Source organism: Giraffa tippelskirchi, chromosome 1 (assembly GCF_054371585.1).
Source record: "Giraffa tippelskirchi isolate mGirTip1 chromosome 1, T2T-mGirTip1v1.2.pri, whole genome shotgun sequence".
Lineage (NCBI taxonomy): Eukaryota > Metazoa > Chordata > Mammalia > Artiodactyla > Giraffidae > Giraffa > Giraffa tippelskirchi.
The window spans coordinates 159,989,466-160,017,412 of NC_137275.1; the positions used below are offsets into that span (position 1 = coordinate 159,989,466).

At 36.3% G+C, this 27,947-nt stretch overlaps 1 protein-coding gene across 17 annotated transcripts in view; it reads left to right on the plus strand.

Annotated features, from left to right (window-relative positions):
- The window catches only part of RFX3 (regulatory factor X3), a 309,752-nt gene that overhangs the window by 115,581 nt on the left and 166,224 nt on the right, over positions 1–27,947 (plus strand). For 11 of the 17 annotated variants that reach the window (XM_081502430.1, XM_081502365.1, XM_081502308.1 and 8 more), the window contains one exon: positions 15,706–15,830. In XM_081502430.1, the coding sequence (XP_081358556.1) occupies positions 15,714–15,830 (117 nt within the window). In that variant the 5' untranslated portion in view covers positions 15,706–15,713. Of the gene's footprint in view, positions 1–3,882; positions 3,987–15,705; positions 15,831–27,947 lie in introns of all 17 variants that reach the window. The other 6 variants (XM_081502450.1, XM_081502393.1, XM_081502357.1 and 3 more) reach the window with 2 other exon arrangements.

Here is a 27,947-nt window from a genome sequence, read left to right on the forward strand (position 1 = left end):
ATATTACAGAACTACGATATAACAGAACTACTACAGAACTATGTAAATTAGTTGTAGATGACTTATGGGGCAATAAAAACCAACAGTATGCATCACGTGCATAAAGAAATGCAATATTGTTGGTTTGGGAGTTACATTTGTACAAAATAATTTTAAAAATTTTAAAAGGAGGCATGATCATAATATGTAAAAGAAGTAATTGCATAACATTTTAACATGAATAAATAGTGCAAGTTGTGGAAAGCTTGTAAACCTGCCATCTAAAACTGATTACCCTTGTGAGCATTTCATGCTGTTTGACAGTGAAAAGTACACCTTGTAAAAGCTGTTACACAAACCATTACATTTAAAAGGTTTCCGTCTCCCACCCGAAAATTACACTTATTTGCTGCAAGTGAAAATTCAGAATTTGTTCCTTGTTTATTTTGATGGCAGTTGGTGTTGAATTTTGGTGTTGAATTTTGCTTCTCCCCCTTCTTCGTGTAAACTAGCCTTTTTGGTTTCTTTATTTCAGTATAAACACAGTCAGTTTGTGTGCTGTAGGCTACAGACAGAGATGATATAATAATGAAAGTCGAACCTGAAACACTCTGATATTCCATGTGATAATAAAATAGTGAACCTAGGTCACTTAGATGCTTCATGTATATGAGGAATAGACACATGAAGACACAAAAGACAAAAGACAGTTTTGCAAGAGCATTCAGAATCTCTACAGAATATAAAATCCAGTGAGCCATTTTAGTCAGCATCTCCTTACACACACACGTTTGCCGTACTTGAAATCTTGTTAAACATCTTCAAAGAATACCTTAATCATTTATGTGAGAAAGAAACATGAAAATGTCTAAGAGACTCACTTATTTTAGGGCTTCCTTCTCCATGTTATGTACATTTCTTTCATTGTGTAAGAAGCAGTTTGAGCTTTTGGCGGGCCTTCCTACTTCTTTTTGAGTGCATTCCTTCTTTCTTCTCTTATGCACCATAGTTTGTTAGAAAGAGCTATTGACTGGGAATTGGGAATTCTGAGTTCTAATGCCAACTCTGCTACTAACTAATGGATCCATTTGGTTTATTGGTCTCAGATTCCCTGTGAAATGGGGACCTGAACCAGATGAACTTCTGGATACTTTTTAGCTTTAAATGCTGTGATTTTGAGAAGTAGAGCATTTATCTGAAAATCTATTATATACCCTCTTCTCCGGTTTTTTTTTTTTTTTTTAACTGAGTGATCAATTTCCTGAATGGATATTTCTTCTAAGAGCAGTTTGCTGAAACGTGAAATTCATTGAGTGGCAATTTTGTTAAGTTCTCCAAGTACTCTGATTTATTAGTTAGCTAAGAACCAGCTTTCCAAATTATCAGCTGCCTGAAATATGTTTGTGTTAACTACATATAAAATTTATCACAAATTGCACTGCACTAAATAGTCACAAAAGCTTTTGAAATTTTGGTTGGAAGTATTAATTAGGCTTCCCTGGTAGCTCAGCTAGTAAAGAATCTGCCTCCAATGCAGGAGACCCTGGTTCGACTCCTGGGTTGGGAAGATCCCCTGGAGAAGGGATAGGCTACCCACTTCCGTATTCGTGGGCTTTCTTGGTGGCTCAGATGGTAAAGAATCCGCCTGCAATGTGGGAGATCTTGGTTCAATCCCTGAGTGGGGAAGATCCCCTGGAGAAGTGATAGGCTACCCAACTCCAGTATTCATGGGCTCCCCTGGTGGCTCAAATGGTAAAGAATCCGCCTGCAGTGTGGGAGACCTTGGTTCGATCCCTAAGTGGGGAGGATCCCCTGTAGGAGCATGGCAACCCACTCCAGTATTCTTTCCTGGAGAATCCCCATGGACAGAGGAGCCTGGTAGGCTATAGTCCATGGGATTGCAAGGAGCTGGACATGACTGAGTGACTAAGCACACACATTAATTAGTTTTAATTTGTTTTTTTCCACAACAGTTTCACCATGGACATTTTTCAACAAATATTTATCAGTACAGCCCAATTGAATGCCAAATTTATCATTGACACTTTATATATGGAATGCCTTTCAGTTGCTTAAAACCGAAGCAATATATTTATCTATTTGTAGTGGTTAACAAATTTGTTAAATTAGGATAAGTATAGAATGCATTTAATGGGTGAAAAATGTATTAAAAGAAATACACCTTCCTTGTTCTCATTTATAAACCCCGTGACATTCAAGACATGCGCATTCCTTTAATTTAAAATAAATATTTGTTTTCAAAAGTCATTGGCTCAGAAAATGGTGAAATTCCAGAATATAGTTATAGGTAGCCTATAGTGTGCTGACTTGTAGCAAAATTTCAGATAAGTTAAAATCTTAAACTAATCAACATAAGGGTCAAAGAAATCTTCAAAGGCCCTTTAAAACTGTTTTATTCAATACAAATTGTGTCATAGAGTAAATGGTTAAAAGAAATGAATTTTGAGTGAATTGGTCAATTTGTCACCAGTGATTCTTATGTAGCAAGTTGATTTTTGACAGAGTAGTCTTAGTGTTATCATACATCCATCACCATCTCTACCAGGAGTGGGGGACAGTGAAGTTACTTCCTCACTCTGTCCATTTCTAGCTATGTGACCTTGGAGATTATAGTATTATTTAAGCTTTGGGCCTAAGTTTTCTCATCCATAAAATGGGATAGTAATAGTATCTACCTCACAGGATTTCTGGGCAGATTAAATAATGCATGCAAAATCCTTACATAAATGTGTTAACTAATTTATAACTAGAGGCTTCTTGAAATACCCTTTTTTTTTTCATGAAGTTTCAATGATTGTTAAGAGAACACAGAAGAATGTCAGTTGAATGTTGCCAAGCTCAATAAATTTCAAATGGTTAATTAATGATGAAGTTAGAATAATTACTATTAGGCTAATTACTTATTCTTAGCATTTCAGCTATGAAAATTAAAGATCTCTGAGTGCTTCTGTCTTTTGAAAACAAAGGAGGCATACCAGGCTACTTTTTCTAAGATGATATGATTAGAGCATTGGTTCTTAAACCACAATTCAGTGAATCAGGTGTACTTATTAAAATAGTAAATGATGTATCAGGAGATTCAGAGCAATCGTTGCAAACTTAATTTGCTCATTTGAGTTTATTTAATCCTTATCTTGATTCTTTATTGAAAAAATACTACACAAAATCTGTTAAGACATACAAATATTAGAATATGGGAGTTATAAAATTCTGCCGTAATGGGAATTGAAAGTGAAGTCACATTAGAAAATTAAGAGAAAACATTCTTAATAGATAACTTGGTTGTAAATGGCTCTAATAGAAAACTATATTTTTTCACAATTTTTAAATATTAAATGCACCTGATATAGTGTACTCTAATAGTACTGTTTCTGCAGGGTCTTAAACTCATCCTCCTTGTAGATTCATCTGTTCATTCAACAAATTGAAGATCCTCTGTGTGTTAGGCAGTGTTGCATATTTGTAGGTGAAAAAGATAAGCATAGTCCATGTGCTCATGGTTTTTATAATCTGGAGAGACAATTAAACTGCAACAAACATTGCTGCTAGCTGAGTAAAAGTAAGATGCTATAGGAACACTCAAATACCAGATCCAGACCTATTCGGAAGCAGAAGGGTCAGGGAGAGGAAATGGTGGGGTTTGGGAGAGTGTCTGGGGGGAAGTGGAAGGTATTCTGAGATCTGAAAGATAAAGTAAAGAGGTGGGAAGGCAAATTTGTTTGAGTCAAAGGGAACTTCCTGTGCAAAAGCCCAGGGATCTGGGAGCTGAGAGTAGTTCCATATGGCTGGCTTGTATTTAGTACTCTCTGGAGATGGTAGGTGGGAGCTATATTCTAAAGAGTTTTACAAACCCTTGTTGAGGGCTTTACTATTCATCCTTAGGGCACTGGGAACCTATTGCAGGGAGTGGCCTCCACTCTGGAGCTGGAGAGATGAAGATATGTGAGTAAATTTTGAGAGACTAAGAAGCAGAATCATTGGCCTCGGTAATTGATTAGATTTGGGAATTGAGAGAGAAAAGTTTGGTGATAAAAGAAATGATAGAACAGTCACTGTCTAAGGTATTTTAAAGGATAAAGGAAGAGTTCTGTTTTAGTCCCCTGGGAAGATCACCCAAGTGTGAAAGGGGGAGGGAGGGTAGAAATAAAACACATCATGTAAAATTTCACATTTATATAAAACATTACATAATGACAATAGCTTTTAATAATAGAGAATTTACAGGCGATTTGAAGCATATTAATATCCCCAGTTAAGGGGTGTTAAGCTACCAGGGAAGCCTGGTAGATTTATGAGATAGCCTAAGGCCTAAGGTAATCCACTTTAGAAGGAACTCTTGCTTTTGAAGCCATGAAAATGCTTTAGAGTGAATTGAAAGGAGTGCATCACCAATTCCAAAAAAGAAGCTCTGAAGGAAGTGTCTTTAGTTCAGTATTATTGACTTATTTCAAGTATTATTCATTTTTAGAAGTAAATTTTCTGGTTAAGTTTGAGGACGTACAGAGTTGGGTAGAATCTTCAATCTCTTTTAATTTTCATCTTTTATCCAGGCCTTTTTTTCCAAGTGTGTACATATGCATTTTATAATGAAAGTCAGTGTAACTATTTCACTTGATTAATAGTATTACGTTTTAGAGCAGTTATTTCCAGAATTTATGTATGTATGAATATATACTGTTTTTTTAAGTCTACCCTCTCTCCCATGTTCACTACATTCACCAAAAAATGGCAGTAATGAGAATTCAGTTCTTTTAAGATATTGTACATTTAGTGGGGTATATTATTTCCATTATTAGCAATGTTATTATACAGTATTATATCCCCTTTTAGATGGGTTGATCTCTTTGAGCCTGTCATTGGAATAGTTAGGAACTGCAAAAAGCTCTATTTTTTACTTTTATAAAAAGAAAAAGAGATAAGAGATAGAAAAAAATAGAAAAACTTATTGCGTGGGAAAGAGAATCCAAGAAAAAGTTGTTATTGAAGCCTTTTTTAGTGTGAAGAAAATTAAGAATTCGTGTTTTATTTCACTCCCTGTAAAATCCAAAGGAAATCCTCTTTGGAGACAGCATTACCTGTTTGTTTTCTTTTGTGGTTCTTTAAGTAATGCTACCTTTTAAGCCAACGTTTCCTCTCTCTTTGCTTTCATCCCATCTAAAGTAAGACCATTTATTTGGGAGCCCCAGCTGGCAGACATATCCTTGTTTATCGACACAAATCATAAGACTGGGTGAATAATTTCATGTGTGTGGGTAAAACTCCACTACTGATTAAAGGGAAAAAAATAAAACTTGTTTATAAAGTTTAGGGTGTGTAGGAAGAAGAAACCAGATGTCACTAGGCTTGTTTTAAAAGAGACACTAAACACCTAAATTCCCCACCTATATCCTCTTCTCAGTTTGAGATCTATGGAAAAGGCGCCACTGCTTTTATGAGTTTCAGTACGTGGGAACAGAATTGAAATTCATGTCTTTATTCTGGATTGGACAATAAGTACTAGGCAGTGTCATAAGGAAGAGATCATATTTGACATTTGGGAATGTGTATTACCATTGATTTCCTTCTTTCAGCAGAAAAATGACCAAGTTCGTGGAACTAGCAATGAATGGACCTGTAGATATAATCTCCAGATAATTTTTTTTAACTTTTTATTTTGTATTGGGGTATATAGCCAGTTGGGCTTCCCTGGTAGCTCAACTGGTAAAGAATCTGCCTGCAATGCAGGAGACCCCAGTTCGATTCCTGGGTTGGGAAGATACCCTGGAGAAGGGCATGGCATCCCACTCCAGTATTCTTGCCTGGAGAATCCTCATGGACAGAGGAGCCTGGCAGGCTACAGTTCATGGAGTTCCAAAGAGTTGGACATGACTGAGGGATTAAGCACAGCACAGCACATAGCCAGTTAACAATGTTGTGATAGTTTTGGGGGAACAGCAGGGAGACTCAGCCATACAAGTACATGTATCAGTTCTCCATCAAACTCTCCTTCCATCCAGGCTGCCACATAACAATAGCAGAATTCCATGTGCTATACAGTAGATCCTTCCTTGTTGGTTATTCATTTTAAATATAGCAGAGTATATCTGTCCATCCCAAGCTCCCTAAGTATTCCTTCCACCCATCCCTCCCACCGGCAACCATAAGTTCATTCTCTTAAGTCTGTGTGTCTGTTTCTGTTTTGTAAGTAAATTCATGTGTGTCATTTCTTTATAGCTTCTACATATAAGGGATATCATATCACTCAGTATGACAATCTCTCAGTCTACCCATGTTGCTGCAAATGGCATTATTTAATTCTTTTTAAATAATTATGTGTACATATATACAGTGGACTGAGTAGTAGTCCACTGTATATATGTACCACATCTTTACCTGTTCCTCTGTTGATGCACATTTAGGTTGCTTCCATGTCTTGGCTATTGTAAACACCCCAGTGATCATTGGGGTGTATGTATCCTTTCAGATCATGTTTTTCTCTGGGTATATACTCAGAAGTGGGGTTGCAGAGTTATATGGTAGCTCTTATTTTCAGTTCTTTAAGGAACCTCCATACTGTTCTTCATCGTAGCTGTACCAATTTACATTCCCATCAACAGTGTAGGAGGGTTCCTTTCTCTTCACACTCTCTCCAGCATTTATTCTTTGTGGATTTTTTGATGATATCCATTCTGGCTAGTGTGAGGTGATAGCTCATTGTAATTTTGTTTTTCATTTATCTAATAATTAGTGATGTTGAACATCTTTTTATGTGCCTCTTGGCCATCTATGTCTTCTTTGGAGAAGTACCTATTTAAGTCTTCTGCCCATTTGTTGATTGAGTTGTTTGTTTTGATGCTGTTAAGCATCATGAGCTGTTTATAAATTTTGGATACTAATCCCTTGTAGGCCACATCATTTGCAAATATTTTCTCCCCATCTGTGGGTGTCTTTTCATCTTGTTTATTGTTTCCTTTGCTGTGCAAAAGCTTTTGAGTTTAAGTCAGTCCCATTTGTATGTTTTTGTTTTTATTTACATTATCCTGGGAGATTGATCAAAAAAAGATACTGCTCCAGTTTATGTCAGAGTGTTCTGCCTGTGTTTTCCTCTAGGAATTTTATACTGTATAGTCTCACATTTAGGTCTTTAATCCATTTTGAGCTTATTTTTGTGTATGGTGTTAAAGAATTATCTAATTTCATTGTTTTGCTTGTAGCCTGTTCCATTAGAAATATTGAAAATGTTGGTTTTTAGAGCACTTTGGGAATTTTGAGCCACTTAATAGGAAGGCAGACAGAGCTTTTACTAACTGAATGGATCAAATACTATACAGGTATTTTGGGGATTATAAGGGTTGTTTTACAGAATACAAAACTGACTTTTTGGGATGGCTGCAGGGTAGGATGAGTCTCTGGAGCTCATGTTGCTTTTGACCAGCAAGCCTATGGTTAGCTTGAGGCCACCCAAAGTTAAGATCATTGGTTTAGGAAAGCTTGTATTTTAGAAGTCCTTAGGAGTTACACTGATGTCACTGTATACTCTCAAGAATTTTACCAAACCATGCCATTTTATACCTGTGAATAAAATTACACCATGGGCTGCATATTATTTGGCATCCTGCTTCTTATGCTTAAATATTATGAACATCTTTCCATGCTTTTATAGATCTATATAGTGTTCCATTATAGGAATATAGAATAGAACAATTTATTCTCCCATTACAGACATTTCAGTTATTATTGACTGTCATGAATAATACTTGAGTGAGCATCTTTGTATTTGTGTGTATTATTATATATAGATACGAGCCTAAATGGGCCCATTTGACTTTTTTTAAGACAAATTTAAATTCTTAAAAGGAAACGAGTCTCATATTAATTCCTCTTCCATCTATAAAATATTTTCTGAACACAAGGTTGGTGTGTATCTCTTTTAACCCATGATATGCTTTTCTATGTCGTAAACATAGCTTTGATTACAAGTGATCAAATAGGCATAGCACATATTTACAGTTCATGTGATATTTGTGTCCATTTGTTCAAATTTAGAATTCTTTCTTAGCACCCAAAGTCTCCATAGACTACTTTATCTTGATGATTTCACTAAAATAGCTTCACCTGTCTTGCTGTTTATGTCGCTGCCTGGGATCCAGTGTCAGGGTGCCATTATTGGAGTGAGGGAGACCTGAACTTGAATCCTTGCTTTATCTCTTAGTAGTTCTGTGACTGTTAGCAAATTACATAATTCTAAGCCTTACTTTTCTCTCCTATAAAATGAGAATGTCTACTTCATGGCTGAAATTAGGGTTCAACGTATGCAAAGATGCAAAGCATCTATCACATAGGAAATGCTTAACATATGCTAGCTATTCTTATTACCGTCTCTAGTAATGAAAATGATATATTTATGATAAAATGCTCTTTGTTTTTTAATTCTAAGTGCTGTCATCATTAAATACTCTGTTTAATAGGTTCTAGTCCCTATCAGGATCGAATTGACCAATAGTAAGAAACATTTATAGGTTTGTCTCATAGATTTTGGTAAGAATCTTTCTGTATGATGCATCATTTTGTTCTCAGACCCTTCCTCTAGTAAGAAAAATTATAGGATATTCAGAAATTTTTGTTCATTGGTTTTCTTTTTCTTTTAGCTGTTATCTGAGTGCTCCCATTTTTTTTTGGCATATGTCACCTAGGTAAGACCGATTTGCCTTTTAATTTGTCAAAGTGAGTGTGAGAAAATGTCAGGCAGGATGGCCTCAGCAGTAGATTGGACAAGCACGTAGTTCTCTTTTCCCAGGAATTACCTCTGTGACTGATAATAGCCTCTTTTGATAACTAGAAACAAATAACAAAATTCTTACATCATTTCAGCAGTTTGGTTTCAGTAATGTGTTAATAGGTTGTTTCATTTTTTAATTAGTCCATTAAGATAAAAAATGTTGAAGTTATTTAATTTGATTTGTCTTCTCCAAAGAACAGTTTTTCATAATCTATTTCTGAATCAAAGAGAAAACTTTTGTTTGAAAAGTGAAAAAAGTTACCCAGGCAACTTGTATATCTTACCAGTGTGCTGATTAATCATTGCCAACATTAATCTCTGTCATCAGTTATCACAGGAAGATGACTGCCAAGCAATCTACACTGTTATCATTCCATCATTTTTCTACAGATCAATTTAGTACAAAAGATTAAATGTACACAGTCAGGAGGATTATAGCATCAAATCTAAAACAGAAACAGAGCTTTTATAATATAGAAAATTAGAAATTTTTGTTTTACATCTCTTTAGTTAATTGATTTATTGATTTGATAAAGCGCTGTGCTTTATTTACAATGAGTAAACTTTTCACGGAGGTATATTTCAAGTAAAAGAGCTGACTATTAGTTTGTAGCTTAACCAGTTTGTTTTCATTTGTGCTGGTGAAGTGAAAAAAAAAAGCCAAGTCTTAGTGTTTTACATTTGTAGGTAAGTTATTCAGCCCAATATAGTTTTGTCAGTTTCAAAAAAAAAAAAAAAATCACATTATTTTAACCATATATATAATTTCTAATATACTTCATTATTTTTCATTATATTGTCAACTTTGAAAGTTGCTTAATATTCTTAGTTCTTTTCTAAAGAATTGGAATGATCTTAATATTTTCATCATCTACTTCAGAATAGTCAGAAATGTATATTTCATACTGGTGTTATGTTCAGGAAGGTATGTATCAGCTATTTTTTTCCCCCAAAACCATGAGTCAGTTGTCTAATTTTAATAAGTAGAGGTTTTCAATGCTATGGGTGTTATATATGCTCTTATTTATTTTCTAACAATTATTCAAGAATACTGATGCTTAATCAGAGTATTAGTGATAACCTTATACTGAAAAACTTTTGTTGTGATTTTGGATGTTTCTCCGTGAAAGCACACTGATGTTAAACTCCTTATTCTGTATTATAAAAGTAGTCATTTTAAATTATGACTTTTTTTTTTCCTGTAAATAGCATTCCTATGGTCTTATGTTGACCAGGTTTCTAAGTAATTTATTCTTTAATGTCACATTTTAGGTGTGATTTATTTTTACTATACTAATAAGTGACTATCATAATAATATTGGTTAATTTGGTTCAAATAGAAATTGGAATTACCGTCTTTTGCTTTTCTATACTAAAGATAAAGGAAGATAATTCTCTGTTGTATTCAAATTACAGGTTTTTATTTTCTGAACTGAGTTAAAACTTGTTACATTCCTTAGCGTGTAACGACAATACAGTCAGTATACTGGGACCAAACTTTGCAGACTTTGCTTTTTTTTTTTGGAAAGCAAATTATTTCAGGATGAAAAAACCCAGTAAAAATTAGATGATACTATGTACTTTTAAGCTAGCCCAGTTATATAGTTCTGTTTGATAAGTAATTGATTAGGTCAGACTGTTAAACCATTTAATCTGGCATGTACATTGTGTGTGATGAAAGAAATCCAGCTGTGAATTTGAGTGTATTAAATAATCTTCAGGAAGTTTCACAAAGAACACTTGAATGCCTTGAGACTTGCAATAATGTGTGTTTGTTCCAAACACATTTGCTTTGCCTAGGTTTTGCCCATCAGGTTGCAGAATGGTAATCTTGCTGCATTCAGCAGCTGGGTTTTTGCAATATTCTTTTCCTTTTTCCAAGGGTTAATTAGCCTTCTTTCAAAATGTGGCCTATTTAGCTGTAGATTCGCATGATTCAGCCAGAGCTGGCCATACAAAGCAAAAACCGTTAACAGGCGGGTGTGTCCAACTGCTTAATTAGCCAGAATAAAAAGGTCCTTTGTCAAACAAGCATCTGTTGCTCTTGACACACCTGACAGCCACATTAGGCAAGGATGACTAGACTGAAATTGTGCATTTCTCTCCTGCAAGAATATACAACTTATTTACATATGGACTGCATCATGGACAAACTGCAGGGGTTTATTTAGCTTATCAAAATGGATTAATGTGACAGCATTTGTGGCTGATAAACAAATATCACTTGAAAGGGGGCTATGAAGGAACTAAACTAACCAAATTACTCCCAAACATAAACAAAACATCAGAAACCACCATTAGATGAATGGGAACACCTCAGATGTACACACAGTCCTTTATACTGGATCTAAAACAAAACCTACAAATGAAGCATGCTAAGACACTACCCTCATGTGATGATCTGTGCTTTCAAGTAATGTTGGAAAGCTACCAAAATATTCTACATGTGTCAGTGGGTTTAAATGATCTGTTTAGGAAAATTTGGCGGGAAGCTAACACTTCTAAGCATGCTTTAACATTCAGATTGATCTGCTATTAAATCACGTCTTCAGAATTAATCAGTTAAAATGCCTCTGGAAAAACACTAGTTGGGTTTTATTGAAAGTGAAAGTGAAGGTTGCTTAGTCGTGTCTGATTCTTTGTGACCCCATGGACTATACAGTCCATGGAATTCTCTAGGCCAGAATATTGGAGTGGGTAGCCTTTCCCTTCTCCAGGGGATCTTCCCAATCCAGGGGTCAAACGCAGGTCTCCTGCATTGCAGGCAGATTCTTTACCAACTGAGCTACAAGGGACGCCCAAGAATACTGGAGTGGGTAGCCTATCCCTTCTCCAGGTGATCGTCCCAACCCAGGATTCGAACCAGGGTCTCCTGCATTGCAGGCAGATTCTTTACCAAATGGGCTTTGAGGCTTCCCTGATAGCTCAGTTGGGTTTTATTATGTCTCAGTAGAAAGGGAGAGAATACTTCCTGGGTTCGATGTTGGAGAGAGAAGAGATGTCTCACTGTTATTAGAAGTATAGATCAAATAGAATAGATTGAGAATCCCAAAGATTTTCTGTTCAGACCAGTTATGTCTAGCTTTTCGTTTGGAAGCCTTTCATTGTGATTTTACAAAGTATTCAGTAATGTACATTATGGCATATGTGTGGTATATGGTAACATCATGGGCTTTAGAGTAAAGCAAATCTGGATTTGAATTTAGACACTTACTGTTACCAACTGTGTGACTTTTAGCAAGTTTTTAATCAATTTGTCCCTCAGTTTTCTCATTTTTTAAGTGGAAATAATAGCATTACCATTACAGGGGTCTTTTGAGGATTAAATGAAAAGATGTATTTCAAGCTGTTAGCATATTGTGTGGCACCTGGAAAAGACTAGTCAATGAGAGACCTAACTATGAGATTGTGACTTTTTTTTTTGTTATGACTTTTTGAGCCAGTCTCTGGGAGGGATGTGACTAAGATCCTTTCAAGGCCCGAGGCTTTGGTGGAGAGAACCTCTTCTGCAAACTTGAGGAAGAAAATGAAATCAGAGGATAATTAAGTCGTGTCTATTAAGGAAGGGTAGAGACCAAACTGAGAGACTAAGTTCTTATCAGTTGGCATGACCCTGTAATTCAGGAGCCAAGGAGATTAGATGATGAGCAGTAACTTGGGAGTAAACAGTAGATATTCTGGGAAGTTGTTGAATGTTCTGGATTGGTCTTTCTATGCTGGTTTTGATGTGGTATGTACTAGAGCCAGAAGCTGGATGGAAATTTCTCCATGACTCTCTAAGGTATATAGGCCATCATTTTCTCTCCATCGTATTTTCCCCATTCTATTCTGTAAAGGTTGCTCCTGTTAAATAGTTGGGATCTTTGTCCTTCTTTCTCATTCTAAAAGTTCACCAATTTGCTTTTTTAAATTCCCTTCACTTCTGGTCTATTCAGTGTCAGTTATGAAACTCAGGACTTCCAGTTTGTTTAGTAGTTCAATGCATGAGCTTCGGTGTTATGTCCATACCCTCTTTTCTTACTTCCCACAGCTATTTGATCTCAGTTCAGTGACTTAACATCTCTGGGCCTCAGCTGACCCAGAGATGAGGTTAAATGATAAAGATTTTAGTTCCAATCATCTATAAGTTAAACATTCCTATTAGTAAAGTAGTCAAAGCTTGGGTGTTTCTTTTATACCTCACATGCCTATAAAAGTTAAGCATATGTATTGCCATATAAATAATTTGAGTATAAAACATATAATATGGGCTTACCTTTTCTAGATATTCAGATTTTTTCAAGAGAATTTAGAAATTTGGCTTTTAACACAGAATTTTCTGATTTTTAAAGGCTGACAATTAAAAATTTTAATTTGTAGATACTCTGTGCCAAAGCCTATCTATGGAGTCTAATATAGGTCCATAGGCCCCAGTTTTCAAATCTGTGCCTTTTATCTTCTGATAAGTTCTCTTAGGTGATTTACTGAGGAATTACATTAAAAGCACATTTAATTTTTTAAAGATCTTCATTATTTATAGTCTTAACAAATATTTGTCTAAAACAGTGGTTGTCAAATTATGAGTCATATACCAAAAATAATGTGTAGGCTGATCTTCAGTACAGACCCCTGGACCCACAAAAGAGCCTCAGTGAAGTTCCTAGCCAAGACTGGGATGAACAGGAGAAGGTTTTACTTTGAGTTCACTGTAAGAATATCATCCAACCCTTGATTGAATAGCTTAAACACAAAAACATAACTGGCAACTCTGTGTTCCTCATTTGTTTACTAAATTGACCAAGGCCTCTCTTGGAGTTGGGGAGAGAAGCTAAGAAAAACTCACTGAAGCTGATATCTAATGTCTGGTTCATTGCTCATTCCCTGCAGAAAGGTGTCACCTTGCTGTCACTAATAGGCCTCTGCTATATGCGAGTGGCATCAATTGCCCAAAAGTGTGTAATGAATTGAAGGAAGTTGGCATGTGCTTTCTTTTGGGGGAGGGCATTTTTCCCCTCTACAACGGAATAAAGAAGAAGAGGTACAGATAGAGTTCTGAATTTGTGTATCCCCTCTCCCAATTTTGGGAACCACTAGTCTCCAAGTAATTGAATTAGTCAAGAGTTTTATATAGTGAATACTGTCATTCTCAAATATTGTAAGGTATATTCGTGGTCTTAATACTAGTAAAAAAAAAAAAAAAGGCTGTGTGTGTGTTTGGAGATCAGTGTTACATTTTTTATTTATTAGCCACCATCTTTAGCTATTTCACATAAAAAAGTCTTCTTTTGGAAAATTGGAGAAACTGGCAGCTACGTAGTTTTGCTTTCCCGTAAACTCAGTTTTACTGAGCTGAACGTTAGCTGGCCCAAATAAATGGAGTGGTAGCCACAGTTACCATCACTTTCCTTCTGTAGCCCCTCTCTACCTTCACTCTATGGGCATAAGGTTCCTCATCTGTAAATGGAGATTATAATCATACCAACCACATTGGGTTGTCACATGGAGTTATTTATGAATTAACATGTAAAGCATTTAGAAGAGAACATAGCGTATGTTAAATACTCTGTCAGTGTTAGCTTTACTGCTGTATCTTTTTGTATGCACTAAGGTTTATTGTTCGGCGTTAGGGGTTTGACTAACAATGGAATACGAATAGTTAGTCATCTAAAGTTATACCACTATCAAGGTCTAGAAAGAAAACTAAGCAGAGATTCGAAGTGAAAAGGCTTGGTCCTTTCTCTACTCCCTGTCACCCTGAGCAAGTCTCTTAACCTCTCTGGGCTTTAGTTTTTTCTCTTTTATGAAATAAGTTTAGATTAGATATCTTCAGAGATCCATTTCTGAAATTGAATGAGATGATAGAAAAGGTTTGGGGAAAAATTGGAAGAGGTCATGCTGTGACAAAAGATGCTGAGAGGGGTTAATTTTCTACTGAAAGAGCTTAAATACTCTTTCAGAATTTTTTTGGGGAAGATTAATGTTCATCATACTGTTCATGGATTGAAACCATAATGCAGTATTTTTCTTAAGCTACCAATTAAATATTGTTTTTTCCCCTAGGAAAGAAAATTAGAATTCTGGTCCCTGCTCAATAGCAAAGAAATTAATATTTTTTCTATTGACTGTATAAGTAACAAAAGGGAATATCAGGGCCTAATAAACCATACTTGTTGAATGTACACTGTAAAATTTAATCCTGATTTAGTAAGGTAGGCACATGAGAACTGAAAAATATGCCATGTTGAGTTGTGAATGAGAGATGGTAAAATTTTGTGTCTTTGCAAATGTTACTGTATGATAGTGATCCTCCTTATCTTTCAAAATATTCAACATTGTTGTTGTTTGGCTGTCTTTGTGTAAGAATATAATTTAACTTTAATTTTAGCACCATATCATCCCACAGGCAAGAAAATCAATGAGCTTGATCCTGTGGCTAAGTTTAGGATATATCAGTTGGTTTTTATATACACATTAATTTTTAAAAGTCAGTGAATATTGAGTTTGAAAGTTGGACCTTAGAAATAATTTATTCTAAATTGTACACTTCCAGTGACATCCTATAGTTTATAAAAGTGTTGAGAAAGTACAATTTATGACGTTTGCATCCAGTTAGGGTTTGTTTTATGAGAATTAAATCTTCACATGATGTACAATATGACTAGTTTATAGTGTGCTTGAAACAGTTTATAACAGATGAGACCTCAATGAAGTTCAACCTTCATAGCCTCAAAATAAGAGGGACTCATGGAGATTTTTAAAATGTAGATTAACAATTTTCTATATTGATTTTAAAAGTGGTCAACATGACTATAACCATGCATGGAATATCAAGAGAGCATATTGGGTGGAGTTAGAGATATTCTGGGAGTAGAAAGTTAGTCTCAGTGTAGGATGTTAAGAACAATGTGATGCAGGTAGTTATATAAGAAGAGCATTTTAAACTTTCTTTCTGTTTTAATAAATTTCAGAGACCATCATGCAGACATCAGAGACCGGGTCGGACACAGGTTCGACAGTGACTTTACAGACATCTGTGGCTAGTCAAGCAGCAGTGCCTACACAGGTGGTACAGCAAGTACCAGTCCAACAACAGGTAAGGAGCTGCTGTTCCCAGAGAAGATGCTGTGCATCTCCTTGTGCTGCCCCTCCAACATAGTTGTGTTGAAGAAATGATTTGGATAATACTTTCTGGCACAATGGGTGCCAAAATAGACCTCGTTCAGTTCTTAGATAAAGTCAGCAAATGTTCCTTGAGCATTTTCTGGTGTGCCAAGTTCTTTCTGAGATAGGCTGTAGGGATACAAAGATAAACACTCAAACTATAATCCCTATTCCAAAAGAGCCTCTTGAGTCCTAAAGAGAGCATTTGTTTCTGACTTGACCACCCTAACTGGGTTTTCTCCTCCTCTTCACCCCTCCTTATTCTTTATCACATCTTCCTCTTTCTTTCTTATTGAAATATCGGCACTCATATTTTTATATAATTGGCTCATGGTAGTATTTGATAAAGGAGAGGATGTTTGTACCCTACAGGAAGGGATTTTGCCTCTGTGACATTTTGGAAGGTGCCTGGGCGTTATGGTGACTGATACTATTTAATGAAAATTAAATTATCTTAAAGATCTGAAGATCTGAGTCATGCCACTTAAAAAATTGAGAATGAATTCATCATCACATGTTTACTACAAAGCTTATTCATACTTTGGGACACTGAGCTTGTTTTGGAAAGATACTGACAAAATAGTGCTATTTTGTGCCAGTTAATAGTTCTCCTTTGGATTGTGAATACATTGGCCTGTCATTTCTTCTAAAGAATGGTGAGAAAATATGTGAGAAAGATCATTTTCCTGTAATTTCTCAGTATCAAAGAAAATCTTTAGCAAATGTGCCTTTGAAATTGCAATATAAATAAGTCTTTGGGTAGAGGGATAACTTTTCTTAAATTATAGACAGAAGGACTCAAGGTTATGTTCTTCTAAGGAAATAGAAGTGGGATGGGCAGGGGGAGTGCCAGAATCATGGAGAAGGGTCTGGACTCTCAGTGTAAATGAAGACATCCAGCACAATTATTTCTTTTATACTTAAATCTTAGCACACTCTTCTCTCTGTTCTGTATAACCCAATGGTATCATTGATGTCATCACCAATTTCAAGACTCTGAACATTATTCAGAAGAGAGTAGCTTACACCATATCATCCAAAAAGCAGGTAGAGAACTATTGGAACAATGTTATACATAATTTTAAGAAGATAATTCAACAACCTACCAATATTAAGCGCATATGGAGCAGTTACACTCACTGTGGTTTGTTGTTTGTCTCCTGCATGGAAGAAGACTGGCCTGGAGTGTGCCTGTCTCTGTTGGTAGTGCAGTGGAGAGCCTGTTCTCTTCTCCAGAAGGTGCCCCCTTGAGAACTTAAAGTGTCTGTGATAAGTGCACCTGGCCTTCACTCCTGGACTGTCTTTTCTTTCTCTGTTTCTCCTTTCCCTTTTCTCCCTTTTTTCCTTTCTTCTGTTTCAAGAAACATTTTTTAAAAATCAAATTTGGTGTTGTTAGATGTTTGCTACAGGTCAAAATAGTTCAGCAAGTTTGTTATTTTAAAAAAGCAGTCCTCACCCTCCCTCTATTCCTTCTCAGAGGCAAGCAGTGTTTATTTTACTGTTTCTTGATTTTTTAGTTTTAAACATTTTTGTATCACACTTGTCTTTCTAGTCCTTAACATATGCCTGTGTGCACGCACACACACACTTTTTCCATCCCAAAGGCTCCTGATATACTAGGTTGAACTATGTGCAATTTTGATCTACAAAACAGCAATTTCATACATTTCAACCTAATAGTTATGCTATTATTTTGATAGATCATTAATCGATGTTTTCGTGACATATAAAAACTATTCAGATCTATCTAGTGAGCTGTGATTACTTTTCTTTTTTGTAAAACTCATTTACTTTTCCTGCATTTAACGATTGTGTGTCCCATTGAATAAGTCTCAGAGCATTCTGACCTGCTCCAGTCTGGAATGGATACTCTTTGTTCAGCCCCATCCTCGGCGATCCCTTTGCCATCATCCTGGGATTTCCCTTTTCTCTGTTATGTTGGCTTTCCTGTTTCCTTAATCAGTGTCTTAAACTCTTTCTTGATTTGCTAAAGCACGACTTGTAGTAACATCCTAAGAAATGGTATATTTTGCACTCTTGTGTGTCTGAGAGGGAATTTATTTCGCAGTTTGGTAGTTGGATGGGTACAGAATTGGGGGTTGGATATCCTTTTCTTCAGAATCTTGAGGGAATTGTTCCAATGTCTTCCAGTTTGCAGAATTGCTATGGAAAAGTGAAAGACTGTTCTGATTCCTGATCCATTGTATGCAACCTATATGCTTTTTTCTCTCATGTTTTAAATCCCAGTTTCTTGAAATTTCATGTCTTGGTGTGGGCCTATTCCCATACATTGTGCTGGAACTTTGATGAGCCTATTCAATCTCATGGACATTCATGTTCTCCGGTACTGGGAATTTTTATTCTTTTTTTTTTTTTCATTTATGATTACCTCCCCTCTTTTTTCTCTTTTTTCACTTTTTGGTTCTGTTTTTAGTTTCATCTTCCATCTCATCTATTATTTTTCATTTCTGTTACCATAATTTTAATTTTTAAGAGCTTTAAAAAATTCCTTATATGGCCCTTTTTATAACATCACACTTCATTTCCTGTTTATAGTGTCTTTTTTTCTCTCTCTCAAGGAATTAATTTTTCAAATTGGTGAAATTTTCTTCTCATATAGTCTCTTCCTTTCATGTACAATAATTTTTTTCTGGCTTGTCTTTTGTATTAGAAACTTTTCTGAAATACCTGATAATCTTTGAGGGTTTATTCATATCAAATGTGGGGATAAAAGCCTGATTTGAATGCATCAGTGCCTTTGTTGACTTCAGTAGAGAGTCACTTGACTGGGCTTTTTAACTGGGGACCTTGTGACGTTCAGTACTTTTTTACCTCTTGAGGTGGTCATATTTTAAAGACAATTTCAGGTTTCTGCCTGGAGGGTGAATGCTTAGTTGCCTGGGGAGCTGAGTAAGGAAAGATAGTTGAATATTTCTTGCGTTATTTCACTGAATCCTTAGTTGCCTGGGGAACTGAGTAGGGGAAGATAGTTGGATATTTCTTGCACTAACTCACTGAATCCTTCTTTTCAATATGGTGTCACCTGTACTTGGTTTCCTCAGTACAGAGGTTAAACCAAAGAATAAACTTTCAGATTTTCACTATAGTTAGGGAAGGCCAGTCACCTCATTGCACAGCGTTGATAAAGGAGGTCTAATTGCTTCTTAAATAGAATCACTTTTTATATTAAATATATATAAAACCAAAAGAAACCAAGTTTCTAACAGAAGTAGAAAATCAATATCACCAGCCATAAATAGAAAATTACACATATACGCACACACTTTGTTCATGTCCTTATAAACAAATAATCTCATGTACGCATGGAACACAGTATAGAAAACATTATGGTATGTCACATGGCTCATTCCCAACAGGCGTATTTTTCAGTCCCTCAAGTTAGTTCTTTCCTCTAGGACATTCAAGGCAGGTGACAACCTGGTCCCCTTACACCAAGCAAAGAATTTGAGAGCTTTCATTTTCTTTTTGTCAACAAAGTACTTTATTTCACATAGTGGGTTCTTGTGATATATGCCTAGAAATGCTTGTTATATTGTCCTTCCAGGCTTATCTTATTGGGAAAGATTTTGTCTACTCTGTCATTTCCTTCCTTCCTCCCTTCCTCTCTCCATTCCTCCCTTCCTCTCTTTCTCCTTTCCTTCCTCCCCTCCCTTTTCCTCCCTTTCTCATCTCCCCTCCCTCCTCTCTTCTCTCCTCTCCTCTCCTTTCCTTTCCTCTCCTCTAGAACAGTGACATATTTGAAGATCCCCAGTGCATTCTAACAGTGTTTCTGTGAATATAGATTGTCTAACCGATAAGATAGGTGCTATCAGTTCAGTTCAGTTGCTCAGTCATGTCCAACTCTTTGCGACCTCATGAATCGCAGCACGTCAGGCCTCCCTGTCCAACAACAACTGCCGGAGTTTACCCAAACTCAAGCCCATTGAGTCGGTGATGCCATCCAGCCATCTCATACTCTGTCGTCCCCTTCTCCTCTGCCCCCAATCCTTCCCAGCATCAGGGTCTTTTCCAATGTGTCAACTCTTCGCATCAGGTGGCCAAAGTATTGGAGTTTCAGCTTCAACATCAGTCCTTCCAATGAACACCCAGGGCTGATCTCTTTTAGGATGGACTGGTTGGGTTTCCTTGCAGTCCAAGGGACTCTCAAGAGTCTTCTCCAACACCGCAGTTCAAAAGCATCGATTCTTCAGCGCTCAGCTTTCTTCACAGTCCAACTCTCTCATCCATACATGACCACTGGAAAAACCATAGCCTTGACTAGACGGACCTTTGTTGGAAACGTAATGTCTCTGCTTTTTAATATGCTATCTAGGTTGGCCATAACTTTCCTTCCAAGGAATAAGCGTCTTTTAATTTCCTGGCTGCAGTCACCATCAGCAGTGATTTGGGAGCCCAAAAAAATAAAGTCTGACACTGTTTCCACTGTTTCCCCATCTATTTCCCATGAAGTGATGGGACCGGATGCCATGATCTTAGTTTTCTGAATGTTGAGCTTTAAGCCAACTTTTTCACTCTCCTCTCTCACTTTCATCAAGAGGCTTTTTAGTTCCTCTTCACTTTCTGCCATAAGGGTGGTGTCATCTGCATATCTAAGGTTATTGAGATTTCTCCTGGCAATCTTGATTCCTGCTTGTGCTTCCTCCAGCCCAGCGTTTCTCATGATGTACTCTGCATATAAGTTAAATAAGCAGGGTGACAATATACAGCCTTGACGTACTCCTTTTCCTATTTGGAAGCAGTCTGTTGTTCCATGTCCAGTTCTAACTGTTGCTTCCTGACCTGCATACAGGTTTCTCAAGAGGCAGGTCAGGTGGTCTGGTATTTCCATCTTTTGAAGAATTTTCCACAGTTTATTGTGATCCACACAGTCAAAGGTTTTGGCATAGTCAATAAAGCAGAAATAGGTGTTTTCCTGGAACTCTCTTACTTTTTCGATGATGCAACGGATGTTGGCAATTTGATCTCTGGTTCCTCTGCTTTTTCTAAAACCAGGTTGAACATCTGGAAGTTCACGGTTCATGTATTGCTGAAGCCTGGCTTGGAGAATTTTGAGCATTGCTTTACTAGTGTGTGAGATGAGTGCAATTGTGTGGTAGTTTGAGCATTCTTTGGCATTGCCTTTCTTTGGGATTGGAATGAAAACTGACCTTTTCCTGTCCTGTGGCCACTGCTGAGTTTTCCAAATTTGCTGGCATATTGAGTATTATTCTGACATCTTTGTATTGTTAACATGCTGATGTCATCTTAAGTTTTCAAACTGTGGTAGGATGCCTTTAAAATATTCCAACTCTTGTCACTGACCCATGATGGATGTTGAAAACATAGCATTGATGTCAAAGGTAGTTACTTCTACTGATTTAACTTTTCATTGTGTTCTTGCTTTCCTTGCTTTGGCCATTTGATATAAACAGAAAGCCCATAGCTGAATCTTTAAATTTTGAGACAATGTAATATTATTTGTATTGAAATTTTGAGAAACCAGAACATTTTAAAATCTTAATATATAGTTTTATTTCTTCAAAGCCCTAAGGGTTCTAATTTCACTGTATAATAAGCACCAAACAAAATGTTGATTCTAAAAATATTTCAGTTATTTTTAACTTATTCTGTATGATGTTAAGAATAATCAGTTTGTCACTTTCCCTTGGACAATCTGATTTAGGAATGGAGAATTCTAAGAAAATATTTCGAGGTATTATTATATAATTCTTTATAAAATTTTCTATTTTTTCCAATATTTCATTATTCATAAAATGCCATAGAGTCTCAGTTTAAAAATACAGACATTGTTGCCCATTTAAATAAAATACATAAGAACATTCAAGTTCAGTATCTTGATTAGAAACTACAAACTTGATATTATTTATCCTTATCATATTTGTAAAAAGCCCTTTTGAACTAATAGGTCTCTATCGAATATGACTAAAAATGTGCTAATTTCCCTTCCCCTACCCCTTCCTTGAGTGATTTGTCAGAGTTTCTTGTAGACACTTCTTCAAGTTGGTCATTTTATGCCTAATTTTGAGAGGTCTTCTAACCGTACTTGCCCTGGACCTGAATTAAAAATCCAGGGCACATGACTCAGGGAACTCACACTGGGGCTTTGTGACACCTAGAGAGATGGGATAGAGAAGGAGGTGGGAGGGAGGTTCAAGAAGCAGGGGGCATATGTATACCTATGGTTGATGCATGTTGATGCATGGCAGAAACCAACACAATATTGTAAAGCAGTTATCCTTCAATTAAAAATGAATAAGTTTAAAAAAATCCAGGGTAGAGGAAAAGGAAAATATATTCCTACTATTTCATTTTACATCATAGTCAGCCAGTTTAAATTCTTTTCCTAGTCAAAAGTCAGAATGTTTATTTATGTTTTAATCGTGGGATCCAGGTATTTCACAAATGCTGCTGACGTTGAGGATAATTTCTAAACCAGCCTAAATCTTGAACCAGGGCTCCAAGAATATTTTCTCCCATTCAGACTTCCCAAAGTTTTAACTGGTCCCCCAACTGTATTTCTTCCTGACTCTACTGTCTCTGCCTGTCTTCCCTTTTCCTTGAAAAAGGGCATACATCTTTTCTCTCAAAGTGGGCGAGTATGTTGTCCTAATACTGCTCCTTCTAAGTGTAACACCCCAGGAACAATGGAACCCTGAGGTTGAGGGGCTTCTGTCTGAGTTCAAGGACATATATATATATATATATATATATATATATATATATTTATATATATATATATATATATATATATATTTGTATTCAAAAATGCTGTTAACTTTGTTCAGATTCTTTTATTGTCAAAGACTGTGAATCTTGACCTTTTTCTGCCCAGATATTTTTGTTCCTTGTGGGTCTTTGGCATACAAGTGCAACACTGAAACTTCTTTTGATGTGATAAAAGCTCATTTCAAGATTATGTTCAGGTAAAGATATATATATATCTTTAGGCACTGACTCTTTGTTTATAATTTGAATTCACAGAATGGATGTAATGTCTGTGTGGCTATATTGTTTCCTTTTGTCTAGTATCAATTTATCACCCATTTAGCATTTCCACTTAAGTTATGGTACATCCTGGAGAGTGAGTATATTATCCCTATGGTCAAAAAGATATTTTGTATAGGAAACAAATACAACCAGAACTGTCAGTTAGGCAAAGGACAATCTTCAAGAAGGTTAGGTTTATAGATATCTTTAAAATGGTGCCACGACCCTTAGAAGATGGATTTTAGGAATTAATGTTAGGTATCAGTGCTCCTGACTTCCCACATTAGGCCACAGCTTAATGGGTTATTTCTGTCCACACTTCTGTTCTCCATATTCCTGTGTGTAGTAAATCATACAATCAGAAGGAAGCCGTGGTAATTAGCAATATACCCATGAGAAAGTTCTGATGGAAGCAGTCAACAGTGATTAAGAGGAAAAAATGATTGCTTTTAAAATATTGAGTCCAAAACAGAATGTTCTATTGGATTAAAATTTGATCAGTAATATTGTGGATGGAACCCTGTGTTAGCTTGGAGAACTAAGCCCGAAGTAGTGCATCCGTCTTCCTTATCTATCATTCCTCTGTTCCAGGTCAAGAGGTTTGCTTCTGGTTCATCCTAGCTTCAATGGGCATGAATAGAATTCTTCTCATTTCAGACCATTATTTGATATAATCAACAGAAACAAAGACATTTTTCTCTCATTTGCTCTTACTTGGGACTTGATTTTTGTTGGTTTAGTCCCTTAAGGGAATAGTGTTTTCTTAATTAAGACTGTGGCAGACATCCTAAAAGGTGGGGTTATATTTTTTAATGAATTTCAGTTGAAAGTTTTTGTAAAAATAATTTTTTAAAAGACATTAATTTTAGTTCTTGAGGAACATATTTATTTTTGGAATCAGAGCTGCTAATTTTTAGTATCCAATATAAAAAAAGTAAGGGCTTTGAAGGGACGTGCTGATTTATAATTGAAATAAATTTTACTGTGCCAACCCAATAAGAAGATTCTTTAGTTGACCAACTGTACTGAATATTTGTAAAAATAAGAACTACTATTTAAATAGTTGGGTAGTAATAGTCTTTGATTCTCTTTTAAGTGATCTTTAGAATATTTTCTCATCTAGAGTTAAAAATTGTTAAAAAATTAACAGTTATGGATAGTATATTTTAAGAGTAATATGCCAGGCGCTGTGTAAATGCTAGGATTTCAAAGGTAATTCAATTTGGTACCTGATTACAGGAAACCAGTGATTTTATTTATTTATTTGTGGCTGTGCTGTGTCTTTGTTGCTGTGTTAGCTTTTCTCTAGTTGCAGCAAGTAGGGGCTGCTCTCTAGTTGCAACGTGTGGGCTTGTCATTGCAGTAGCCTCTCTTGTTGCAGAGCAGAAGCTCTAGGGCATATGGGCTTCAGCAGTTGCTGCACGCTGGCCAGATAGTTGCAGCTCACAAGCTCTAGGGCACAAGCTTAATAGTTGTGGCCCATGAGCCCAGTTGCTCCTTGGCACCTGGAGTGTTCCCAGACCATGGATCCAACCCGTGTCTCCTGCATTGGCTCTTTAACACTGATCCACCAGGGAAGCCTTGGAAACCAACTTTTAGTGGAGATGGATTTGTTATAGAATTAGATACAAAGTTCCTTAGGAGTAAAAATGAAAATTATTTTGAAAATGAAGGTCAGTGATGTCTTCACCAAGGATGTTACCTTTGAACTGTGTGCTGAAGGAAAAGTTGGAGTTCACAAGAAAAACAAACTGGAAAAGGACATTTCTTGATAGAAATATTGAAGAGCTCAGGTGAAATCAAGGAGTTGTAAACGGAGGTGAGGGGGCTGGGAGTGAGGGCTATGGAACAATGTTGCATAAGAACCTCTTGTGGGAGCCTGAGGATGGTATCTTTACATGTATCTCCTCCCTAGTATTTTCCCTCTTCAGTTGACATGTTTCCTTACGTATTCCCTCATTGCCAATTTCCTGGATGTAGACATCACAGTTATCTATTACATTTCCCTTTTGTCTACCCACTTTTTAATCCTGTGAAATTTGGGTGCTACCCATGCAATGGATACTGTGCACTTAGAAAGTGAAAATGTTAGTCGCTAATTGTGTCCTACTCTTTGTGACCCCGAGGACTGCTGTCTGCCAGGCTCCTCTGTCCATGGAATTCTCCAGGCAAGAATATTGGACTGTGCACTATGGACAGAGCCAAATTCAATAATTTTCTCTAGGGTCTTTCTAGATTTTTCTTTAACATTAGATTCTGTTGACTATTGCATATTTCTTTTTTTGCATGGATTTTGATTTTCCCTTTTTATTTCTTTGAGAGATATTTCATCAATAAATCAGGTTTCGTACAGATTAAGAAAAGTGAGATTCATAGTTAGAAAGGATGGATCTAAATCCTGGCTCTAGCTCTTGTTAGTTATATGACTTTTAAAAAAATTTATTTTCTAAGACTGAATACCCTACTGTATAAGAATAATTATGTCTAACATACTTAGATAAAGTATTAAATAACCTATTTATTAAATAATTTAGAATAGTACCTGATATATAATAAACCTTTAATAAAAGTGCTCTTTTTGCTATTATTATTTTCATTGTTATCACTATCAGTAGTACTGGTAATATTATCAGACTTGTCTAATGAAAAATTGGGGGGGGGTGGGATTTGACCTTCTTTTCTATAAGAGTTGGTCTTTGACTCTCTCTCTTGCCCTCACTGTCAGGTAACTTATCTTCTGCAATTATCTTAGTCTTAAAGCCAGCTGCTTCCATTTTCTTTACTAAGAACCTCTGTTTCTTCCTTGTATTGCTCTGGATTGTGAATTATTGAAACTCAGGCTCTAGGTCAGAGTGGACACTAACTGGGTCTGAGGCAAGGTCAGCACTGGTGTCCTTCACCCTGGATGGTCTTTCACCCAGTGTAGTCACCATAGTGATTAGAGAAATGCCGATTTTTTCAGTAGAGCTCAAGAATACCTCCAGTTTTTACTCAGTTCATAAAATATAATTTTGAACCAAGTTTAGTGGTGTGGTATGATATGACTTTAAGGAATTAAAATGAGAATAATATATTAATATTCTGTAGCTACTTTGACCTGGAATTCAGTTTTTTAATTAGAACAGGCTTACACTATTCATCTAATGTAGCTATTCCAAAGGACTTCCCAAAGCTGAACTGCAGAAAATTTTCTTTTTCAATTATCACTTAGTTTTATAGACTTACTTTAGTCAATTCCATAATTTTGTTCTTAGAGACATGTAATGTTTCCTATGAATCATCAGATTTGCTTATCAAACTATCAGTTTCAACATCAGTACTTTTGGTTTGTTTGAAAAGTTCAGTTTGTCCTATAAAATTTTTCCTATAAGTGGAAAGTAGAAAACTATAATAACCGGCACTTCTGTTTACTTATAATTTGAAGAAATTGGAACACAATTTTTTTTTATTGGTTTACTTTTTTTGTTTTTTTTTTTAGCACCTACCCTCTTTACCAAAGTAAATCAGAGGAATTCTTTATGTGTGCTAGAAATACATGTCAATATAGACCTCAATATATATATAGCTGAGCCTCCTTGACATCAATATCTGAAAGAGAAGAAGCAATAAAAGTTGTTATTTGCAGTAACAGCTTGTCAAGGAAGTCTTCCCAGAGTAAGTGATGTTTAAGCTAAGATTTAAAGAATATAGGTGACCAGGGAGGAAATAAAAGGAAGAGTCTTCTGAGAGAAGGGTGTTTGTAAAGACCTGAAGTGAGGGAGAACATGGTGGGTTGATGGAACTAAAACAGGGTTAAAGTGCCTGGAGGAGTGAGTGGGAGACATGAGTTGTGAGAGGTGAGGTGGAGAGCTCGGTGACTACTGGTTGAGCTGTATAAGCTATTTAGGTTTTCAATAATAATTCTCATTTTGAAGTCATCTACCATTCTGCTTTGTCAGAAATCCAGGTGCAGCAATGAATAATAATAATAGTAGCTGTCATCTACTGAGCACCTATTGTGTGCCATTTCCTGTGCTTACTGCTCAGCTCTTTATTTCTAAAGCTTAAAACAGCTCCACAAGGGTAGGTGGTATTATTGCAGGTGGGGAAACTGAGGATCGAAGAATTTAAATAACGTACTTTGGATTACAGTCATTTGGCCTTGACAGCCTGTGCTTAACATTTGAGAAGTATACTTTTAGATAGTAATTACAAAATGTATGTATGTGGGATTGATGTTATATTTCTTTCAAGAATGGGATTATATTTGTATTGCTATTTGACAAATATTTTTTTGAAAGTCTTCTTTCATGGGACCCATAAATGCTGAGCAAGTAGATACTCAGTTTGTATTGATGGAGTATACTAAATAATACAATAGCTTGAGCTCTTCAGACTCAATCCTTGTGTGTGTGGAGGGAAAAGGACTTGGGTCTTGTCTACTTCTTCTGCCCTGTTAACAGCTCCCAAGATACTTTTCACCTATGGAATTCTCCAGGCCAGAATACTAGAGTGGGTAGCCTTTCCTTTCTCCAGGGAATCTTCCCAACCCAGGGGTTGAACCCAGGTCTCCCTTACTGCAGGCAGATTCTTTACCAGCTGAGCAACAAGAGAAGCCCAAGAATACTGGAGAGGGTAGCCTATCCCTTCTCCAATGGATCTTCCTGGCCCAGGAATTGAAACAGAGTTTCCTGCATTGCAGGTGGATTCTTTACCAACTGAGCTATCAGGGAAGTGGAACCTCTAGGGATATATGGTATACAAGCTGAGAATCATCTCCTCCTCTGGACTCTTTTGTAGCCAATGAATTGCCCATTAAAATTCTTCAAGTTTAATACCTGTATTAAACCAGCATATCGTAAGGTTTATTCCATGGCACAATTAACATAACTTTTCTGTCCATGAAAAATGATTGTTCTGCTCTTCCTTTTATCCAGGGCTGGTTTTAGAAATAGACACACATTGAAGGGCTCTTTATTTTCTTTAAAAACTTGTGTTGATATCAGTCAAAGCCATTTCTGCTGGGACACTGAGGTTTCATTTTTCTTACAGCCCTTACAAA